At 35.3% G+C, this 9,252-nt stretch overlaps 1 protein-coding gene across 1 annotated transcript; it reads left to right on the top strand.

Moving 5' to 3' along the window:
* Positions 1-403: 403 nt before the first annotated feature.
* Positions 404-2,724, top strand: LOC110745226 (Cornichon family protein). The gene is made up of 4 exons (XM_021945309.2): positions 404-478; positions 1,183-1,364; positions 2,399-2,521; positions 2,646-2,724. Exons 1-4 carry the CDS (start codon positions 404-406, stop codon positions 2,722-2,724), a joined length of 459 nt encoding a protein of 152 aa, XP_021801001.1.
* Positions 2,725-9,252: the final 6,528 nt, after the last annotated feature.

The raw sequence follows: 9,252 nt of genomic DNA, 5'->3' as shown, positions 1-9,252 counted from the left end.
ATTACAATATATCATTAAATAAATTCTTTTTTTTATTTGATTTAATATGGGTATTATTGGAAAATTATACAAACTTCGTTTTCATTCCTACTCAAAACGAATATGAGAAAGAAAATAAAATGATATCTTCCGATTATTTTCCTGGTATTACCAAACCTGAGAAATGAATCTTTCATTTCTCATCCCTTGAAAAATGACATGGAAGTGATTTATCCTCAAATCCGTTCCGTAAACCAAACCGGGTTAGACAGTATTTCTTTATTGTCAAAATTTTTTAAGAGTAATTTGAAAAAGGCCAATTGAAAATGGCGCATAACTTGAGAACAGTACCATAGAGAGACTAGAATCCCCTACTCAATACTCTCCAAACCTCCGTCTCCGTGGTGTCGTCGACTCGTCGAGCATGGCTTGGGATTTGATCTATTGGCTTATCTGCTTCTGCATCGACCTTGCCCTCTTCGCCTCAAGCCTTTACCAGGTATTTTATCATTAATCTCTAAAACCCTAATAATGTCGCCACTTTTAAACCCTAGCAACGTTGCTTCTCCTTTTTCTTAATTTTTCTTTTCTTGAGCCTTTTGGCTTTGTTTTTTTAATGCTGAAACGAAGAGCTTTACTGAGATCGGTAAGGTACTTGGCTGAATTTTCATGGGCAAATGGACATTTTTGAGGGTTTTGAAACTTTCCGTCTTAGTTTCCTACTGGTTTCTCTGCTTCCAAACAGCGGTTCATTGTTGCTATGCATTCGGATTGCATACTTTTGCTAATCAATGGCTCTGTTTTTCTTTTTAGTTTTAGAGCTAGAATTTAGACAACTTGACATAAGGAGACTGCCTCACATTACTAGTTATTAATATGAATAAATACAGACAAAATGAGTGGAAATTTTATGATACAGATAGAAGAAATTCTTTTTTGTATTTGTGGGTTGGAGCACTGGGGTTGTGTGAATTTAATTTATGCTGCCTGTTGTAAAAAAATGTTGATGATTATGTTGAACTAGTTCTCTTTTTCTACAATGAGCTCATAAGGATATGTTGTTCTTATGTTACTAGTTTCGTTCTCATAGCCTGAATTTTCCGTAGCATAGTTGCTTGTACTTGGCAGCATTAATGTAATTCATATTTCTGTTGAAGTGAAACACCATTAACTTTAATTTTTCTTCTCATATGTATTTTGTAGTATGTGATGCTAACGGACTTGGAGGCTGACTATATCAACCCTTACGAATTATCATCTCGCATCAATCAATTGGTTGTCCCTGAGTTCGTAGTGCATATAGTCTTCTGTGCGCTTTTCCTCTTGACACAGCATTGGTTCATGTTCCTGATTACAGTCCCCATTACTTGCTATATTGTGATGTTGTAAGTATTACTTGTCATTTAAATATGCAAATGATTGCAATAGATTGTTAAAATTATGCAATGCTATTTCTCAATATAATGCTTGTGATACAATTTGGTTAACTCATATGAATGCACATGGGAATGATAATCAAGATCTAGTTAACTTTTTGAACATGATTGGAATTCTTCCATTTTGAAATTGTGACAAATAGCCTTACTAGGCTTGGTCTGATTGAAAGAATTAAAGTGACCTTGCTTATGAGGATCCATTCACTAAGCCTATCTTGCTTATGAGAAGCTAAGGTGTTTAAAACTAGAAGTAGCGTGTAACTATAGACTAAAACATTTATTACTTCCATGATCGAATTTAAAGGTAACAACTTCTGTCCTAAATAGTAACCAACCATTGCAATATTATGCCTTTGAGAATGTGGTTGAACTGCATTGCTTTTTCTTTTGAATTCAATAATCCGCTGATTTGACATACTCTGTTACTTTTGACTTGCCTCTTTATTTTCATTATCTGTCCTCTTCACATCGGCATGATGTGATTTGTGGATGACCATTTGGAAGAATGAATGAAACTCGTATAGCCTTTGCTCTTTCCTTTAAAATTCATTGATCTCATATCTGGAAATTTTGATTGGATTGATGTATTTAATTTCACAAAATGTAACAAAAAAGCCAAAGCCATTATCGTTGTTCCTCTCCACTGATTTCCTGTCCTAATAGTAGGAATTTTTGTATGTGTATTCGCATCTACACACTAAAATATATTTGGGAAACATCTCTTCTGCTACATGCTATTAGCAGTGACAACTTGGGACGGTTTTTGGTTTTTGGTCTTGTGATGATTATAACTTTTGATCTGCTGTTGTAGTTAAAATGAGTGGTCAAACACGAAGGAATGGAACTTCGCTTTCGTTTTGGCTTATAGTTCATCATATTACATGTGTGCCCATATGCATGTCTTGGAGTGTTGGTACGTTTGTGTTGGGGCCGGGTTGAACTTGCATTCCTGACTGCATAACCATCCTGTTCCTATAATTCAGGTTTGTAAAACAGCAGCATCTTATTGATGTCACTGAAGTCTTCAGGGTTCTTAATACTGAGAAGAAGTGCCGGCTTGTCAAACTTGGTTTCTACTTTTCTCTCCTCGCTATCATCATCGTCAGGTTTGTTCTTTACTGTATAAATAGACAGGTCTTTGTTATCTTCTGTAGTGGAATGAATTTTGCTCTTTGCTTTATCTATTATTTCATTATTTCTAATTAAGTTTTTCTTGCTGTTTGGGTATAGACTTTTCATCTCTGGAATATTATTTCCGAGGTCCGGATCTGAAGAATTTGACCTTCGTGCCTCTTTTCTAGAATTCTAGAACCAACGCTTTGTAATCTAGTTTGAATAATATTCCTAAACCCCATATCTTTCACTTATTTGAGATAGTTTAGCACCTGATAACATGAAGGATTAACTTATTCCTCTGTTTATATTAGCTTGCAAAAGTTTCTCAACTGAGTTTTCTCTATTTCTTTTATCATGATATTGATTACTTTTACAAGTTTTTCTATATATAGTGGTGATGTGTTTAAGATTTCTTGATGACCCCGCAACCATGGTATCTTGTTTCATTATCTTTTACTTGAATTTATTGAGTTCTACCAAGAACTTGATCATCTCCCTGGACAAAAAAGAAAGGACATTAAGCTTCTGAAATGTGATATCCATCCATTAGTGAATGTGTCTTATTCAACATACAGGATTCCTTGTTATCGATCAAATTGTAATAAACACCTCTTTACAATAGGTTGTCTTTCAAGAGCCTGAATCAAATATTTTAATAATCTGATTTACATCAAATAAAGGGGAATACTTGCTTATTGATGAAAATGTGGATAATTTTGTATAAGCAGTATGCAAAGTTCACTGAAAACTCGATGCACACTTGCTTTCATTCCTTTCATTTTGCATCTAACTTTCTTCACTTGGTGAAATTTTTTCTATTTCATTGTTCATGGGAGGTATTTATTTTTCAAAGATAAGAAGGGTTTTCTTAAATAATGTCAATGAGGACATCACACACAGCTATGCTCTTAAAAGAGTGAGAGAGAGTTTTCTTTGTCCACTCAAAAGTGCCATCTAAAAATTGGTGCTCCTTTAGGAATGTTCTACCCCTTCAAAAAGCTCTACAGTTTTGTTTGTGCCATAAGCACCAAAAGATACTCAACATCTTGAAATTGATTTTGTTAAGCCTTCTATTTTCTTTCTTCATCAGTTTATCTGGAAGCAACATTTGTGGTCGGTAGTTGCTTCTCTTGTCTCCCTCAGTGACTTATCGAATGCTGATAACAAATCCTAATTTGCAGGATTACAATAGCTGCTTTCAACTCTTTGACTAGTGAGGAACATGCTGTGAATATATTTTGATTGATCACTGCTTGACAGTTATATAAAAGCCATTCATTGTAAGTTCGTTTTCCATGTTTGTTATCTGTATTACTAAAAGATGAATTCTAGCTCAGGGGAATAGTCAATCTAGATCTCAGACGGTAGAATGATTCAGTGAACAGTCATACCCTTTGTTGTTTTGATATGTGAAGTGTTCCTGGTGATTGATAGATATGAGAAATCCTTGTAGATTGTTCCTTTATATTCGGGATTAATGGTATAGTTGTTAATTCAATTGTCTTGAGCACTTTAATCATGACCCAGGTTCAGATATGTCATTTAATGTTTAATGGCTTTAAAAGTATATCGATGTTCATCCATTCATTATCTGCCCTAATAGAGTGAGTGTTCTATACAAAATGCTTCATGCTAAGGTGTAGTCACAGATGTAGAATCTTTTATGGTCAGTCTATGCATCTAAAAAATTGCACACAACACATTTCTGTATGTGAAGAAAATGACCGCAGAACCTGTCTTCCAACACTCCTAGTTCATAGGACACCCTAGTTGTGTCAAATCATGCACCATTGCTATCCTTGCTGCCTTATTAGTGAATGTTTGAACTTTAAGTTTTGTGTTCAGCTAAATGTTGAACTTATATCTATTGTAATGCAACTTTCTTCCTCTTTTAACCACCCCACAACTCTAGGCCCTGTAATGCGAGAAAAGCTTCTCTATCACCGGTTGCACCTAAGATTTTCTCATGTAATGCAGAGAAAACTCGGTGCTTGTAATTCTAGGTTCTAGGTTGAAATAGCCTATGTGATATTTTAGAGGGCTACCATGATTAATGATTTGGGCTTTAGTTGTTAGACCCAAACTTTGATGTGTATTGTTAGGGCTTTCAGAGATTGCTAGATATTTCTAGAGCGTCCAGGCCAGCCGAAATTGGCAAAGTTGGAAGGCTCCATACCAAAATGACAAAGGCATCAAAATGGGCCCCATGCTTTCTCACCCCAAGTGTCCTCTACTCATCAGCTTGACAGACCAGACATACTGTAGGCAGCTTGACAACAGCCTGCCTTTCTTTGTACAATCAAAAGATACTAATAATGTATTGATTAGGCCCACCTAAAAACATCATCAAGTCCAGTGGGCTCCCTATTCTCAGTGGGCTCCACCCTGAGGGGAAATTTTTAACCACGGATTATATAGTACCCTACACCCCATTGGTCCGTGACTTTTAGCATGCTGGGTCCTTTTCGGGCCCTAGACTTGACTAGAGTTGTCTTCCTGTTTTTGAACTGGGCCCAGCATCATTAAGGCCTATTTTGAGCTACAGAAAAGTGGGTCTTAATCAGGATGGTCAATGGTCACCATCAAGTGGGCCCGTCAGCTGGACAACATCTGACCGTCCGATGTACCAGCCCTGTGTTCTTGCTAATTTACCCAAAAGGACTGTTTGGGTAACTGAAAGAAAAGTGTGTGGAGCCGAAGTCATGTGCTGTCTTCTAGCTGTTGGGGAAAAATATTTCCACAAGGCTTTTGCTTACGTGCTTCCATGTGTTAAGGTATGGGCTTCAACTCTGACCTCTGACATAAAATGAACTCACTTTTAGATTCACAAGCTGCACTTGAAGATTGGTTTGGTTCATTGTTTTTCGTGATCGCAAAATTTCCAAGGTAAAGGATTGAAAAGTAATTTGAATTGTTTTAGAAATTCTTCAGAAACAATTCTCAGCCATTTTCTCTTTTTCCTCTCTTTCCAAACCAATGCAGAGTGCATTTGTGCATGTTAGATTGATGTTGCATTTGTAGTTGTGCATATATTTTTTTTTAAACAAGCTATATTCTATTTTAAACTAATCTAAACTACGGAGAGGGGGATTCGAACTCGAGTGCATAGTGGAGAGGACATCCGCTTTAGCCAACTAGCATATTGAAAATTAAGAATCATGGAATTTTCCCAATTTATTTAGCATTTATGATTTATGTGAGATGGTTCTGGACTATAATATTCCATCCATCAACAACCTCATAATATCCACACCATCTAGGGTTATGTTATCCAAATATTTAATGGTCATGTCTTGGTTGTTGCTTGCTATCACCTTCAGTATGGCCTTTAGATTTTATGCAGCTCGTGCATTGCACCTTTCATTGTTTAGGCCTTGTTTCTTTGCTCTTTGAAAATCACTTTCAATGTTGCATTTATGTTATTTCCATTAGTAAAATTTGAATTTACTGCAGCAAAGCAGTTTATGATTCACCTTATTCTGTGGTATGCTTATGATGGAGACATTTTTACAAGTGCTCTTAGACTTACATGCCTTTTGGATTGGGGTTATGAGTTATTTCATTCAACAACTTGGTTTGGAAAATGGCCTCTCAAGGGGGCGGCCCCCACTTGAATTGGGCACTTGTACGTTTTTGTGGCAGACAGTGTTTTGTAATTGGATGGTAGAGTTAGAGCACTTCATTTTTTGGTGGACATGTTATGTTGTCAGGCTGTTTTTTGAATCATTGATGAGACAAGTTATATATCTGAATTTGTGCTTGCGATTCACAGCCAAGTGTAGTAGGTTTTAGACCCAGTATCTTATATGGTTTCTATAGGAAATGTTATAGACCTGATTTACAACTTTTATCTTTTTGGTCGAAGTTTGGAAGGGGAGGGGAGGTGTCATTAGGGTTCGAACTTGAGACCATTGATAAGCAGGTAAACACTCTTACCATTGAGCTATGGATCCGTTGGCAAATGTGATTTAGAACTAGCACAAAGAAAACTTCTTGTGTTCCTACCAAGTGTGAATGATGCAGGCAATCTTCCTCTAATCTAAGTCGGAAAAGACATTCTAAATTGTCAAATAAATGCTGCTCTAAATAGGCCTTCTAAGGGCCATCTTCACGTGGACTTCACACAGATGAATGTCCAGTGAGGTGGACATTCTCGTGCCTTTTAGCATCATTTTTCCATCTTTCATATGGGGTTACTTTCAAAATCTTTTGTGGTCCAAACCCCAAAATTCCAAATGCAAACCTTTTTGTCAAATTTGGTCAACTTTTCCACCCCATCTGCAAATCAATGTCAACAATCTATCTAATTCCAAATGCCAATTGTCCCCCTTTTCATTTTGTTTCGTAATGAGTTGTTCTTTACCAATTTTCTCTGGGGTGTGGAAGTGACCATGGATATTGAGTCAACTGAGCAATTTATCATTATGGGTAAAAAAAATATAAATACTCTTGTGAAGACCATGCATAGTGTGCCAGAAACAATTTTTCTTTTTCTTTTTAAATGTTGCAAGTATTAAGACGAAAAAAGCTTTATTAGTGTTGTGGTGTAGTACAAACAAGTGGTTGTTATGAATCTTTACCTTATAGAAAAGGGTGAATCTTATTGACTTCATTTGGGAGTAATTCTGAATATGTCATGATCACTTTTGAGGAGAAGCACCTCCCATGTGCTTCTCCATATAATCACATGAAACCATTTCAAGTGATTATATTGAGAAGTGATTCTCCTTAAAAGTACTTTTTGGCCTATTTAGAATCACTTCTAAACGAGCCCATAATAGTTACGTGTAATAAAAGTTTACATTTTGTACATTTGTATATGTTGAGTCAGTCCTCTAGTAAGTTTGCCCTTATTTGAAAGATAAAAGTAAAAATGTACACATTTTCTAGGGCTATACTCTACAAAGTAGTTCAACAATTGGAAATATCTATATTTTGGGTTTTCCTTTAAGGGTCAATTGAAAAGAAAATGCGAAAATGCTGATAATCAAATTAGTAAACTATTTCGCTTTGCCCCATTTTTTACATTGATATTCCTTGAAAGAAAAAAAAAAAGCCTTAAAATTAAACGGTTCTGAGCATGGGATGGCATTCCAAACTTATAACTCCATTCTATTTAGGTCACAATTATAACTTCGGTTTCATCTTGTTTGAGATGTATGCCAAGTTTTATAATTTTTAATTTATTGAATATATCAAAACAATTACTTTTAAGATTCGTTAATAAAAGAACGAAGGGTCGCATTCAAACTCGTCTTAATCAATCCCTTGCATCGAACATTGTTAATGAGAAAGACTCATTAAACGGGAATAACACTATTTTATTATTTTCAGCCAATAACACTATAACATGTGTGATAATACTTTTACGTAATATAATATTATTGGTAAAAAATAACAAAATAGTGTTATCCGATTGCAACTAAGTTTTTCTCATTATGAATAGCAAGATCTGCTGTTGCCTGTGGGCCTTACCAGGAAGAAGCATTAGTGAATAACAAGCGACTGCGTGGCCAACATAGAAACTGACAAAGCATTTGTGAATAACATATTATTGTTGGTTTTTGGCGAGAAAGAAAAATGCAAACTACCAATTTGTTGGTTATTGGGAAATATCTTCTACTGCTAAATAAAACTAGGATACTGCTTGCCCCTTCTTTGTAAGGAGATATTCTTTTCTCATGCGAATCACAGTTTGACACATATGTAAAAGTAATTCATAAAAAATATAGAGAAAAAAAAACTTATGCGAACGTCACATTATTATTAGCAGGAATATAAGAGCTCCTACTTACATTGTAAGGAGAGAAGTATGTTTCATAAAACTATAGTATAACAAATGGTCATCCATATCAATATGGAAAAAGCCTAGCTCCTTCAAATTGAGGATGAGCTCCTCCTTTCAATCAATGTGTTTTTGACACATGTCAAATTGTTTTTCTTCTTTTTTGGGTTGAAACTTTGTCAATATTGCTCGAATTTGACAATGGGAAATCATGAATCCATGATAGAATTTACACCTTATTCATATAGAAGGACGAGTGTCAGTAGCGAAACGTTTTGTCAATCGGGAAAGGTTTTTGTTGACAACACCTAGGTGAGAATGTTGACATGTGGATCGATTGCAACAGTAACAGTGCTATCTTGTTACATAGTGGTACTTAGGGAGCATTTTTCCATTTTATCTAGTTTTGGTTGGACTCACATTAGAATTACGGACAATACCAGGACTATCATTATCAACTAAAACGGGAAAGGGAATCTAATCATCACTTTAGAGCTGCTCAAATTGCAATTTTGTGTTTCTGAAAAGCCAATATCTCCATTCGGGACATATAAATACATCCAAATGCATGTGGAAGATTGTTGTTCCTTAGATATAAGATGTGACAATAGTGTTCCATACAAATTAGACATGACAAGCAGTGCAATGTTGTATGAAAAGATATTTGACATATACGTTGCATAAATTCTTTTCTTTTTCTTTTTTTCACTTTTTTTTTATGTTCAGAATATAATCAATTAGAAAGTTTTAAATTTATTTTAATGTTTTGATTGCTTTTGATTGCGTTGTGCAATTCAATCTTTTTTTTTTATTGGGTTAAATGGACGACTTTATTTGGACGAATCATTGGATAGAAATATTAGTATTTGTGAGCCGGGGTGAGCTACTAAGGTGAGCTATTGGACTATATGTTCTGACCCTGAATCTAGCTAAGTT

The sequence above is a fragment of the Prunus avium genome, chromosome 7, assembly GCF_965620075.1.
Source record: "Prunus avium chromosome 7, drPruAviu1.hap1.1, whole genome shotgun sequence".
In the NCBI taxonomy this organism is placed as follows: domain Eukaryota; kingdom Viridiplantae; phylum Streptophyta; class Magnoliopsida; order Rosales; family Rosaceae; genus Prunus; species Prunus avium.
This window is presented reverse-complemented; position numbering and strand designations above follow the sequence as displayed.

Excerpts from the sequence above, each read along its gene's own strand:
- LOC110745226 (XM_021945309.2), top strand. The coding sequence starts at position 404 with ATGGCTTGGGATTTGATCTATTGGCTTATCTGCTTCTGCATCGACCTT. Across the intron at positions 1,365-2,398 it reads ACTTGCTATATTGTGATGTT|GTTTGTAAAACAGCAGCATC; the intron begins GTAAGTATTACT and ends CCTATAATTCAG. Across the intron at positions 2,522-2,645 it reads CTCGCTATCATCATCGTCAG|ACTTTTCATCTCTGGAATAT; the intron begins GTTTGTTCTTTA and ends GTTTGGGTATAG.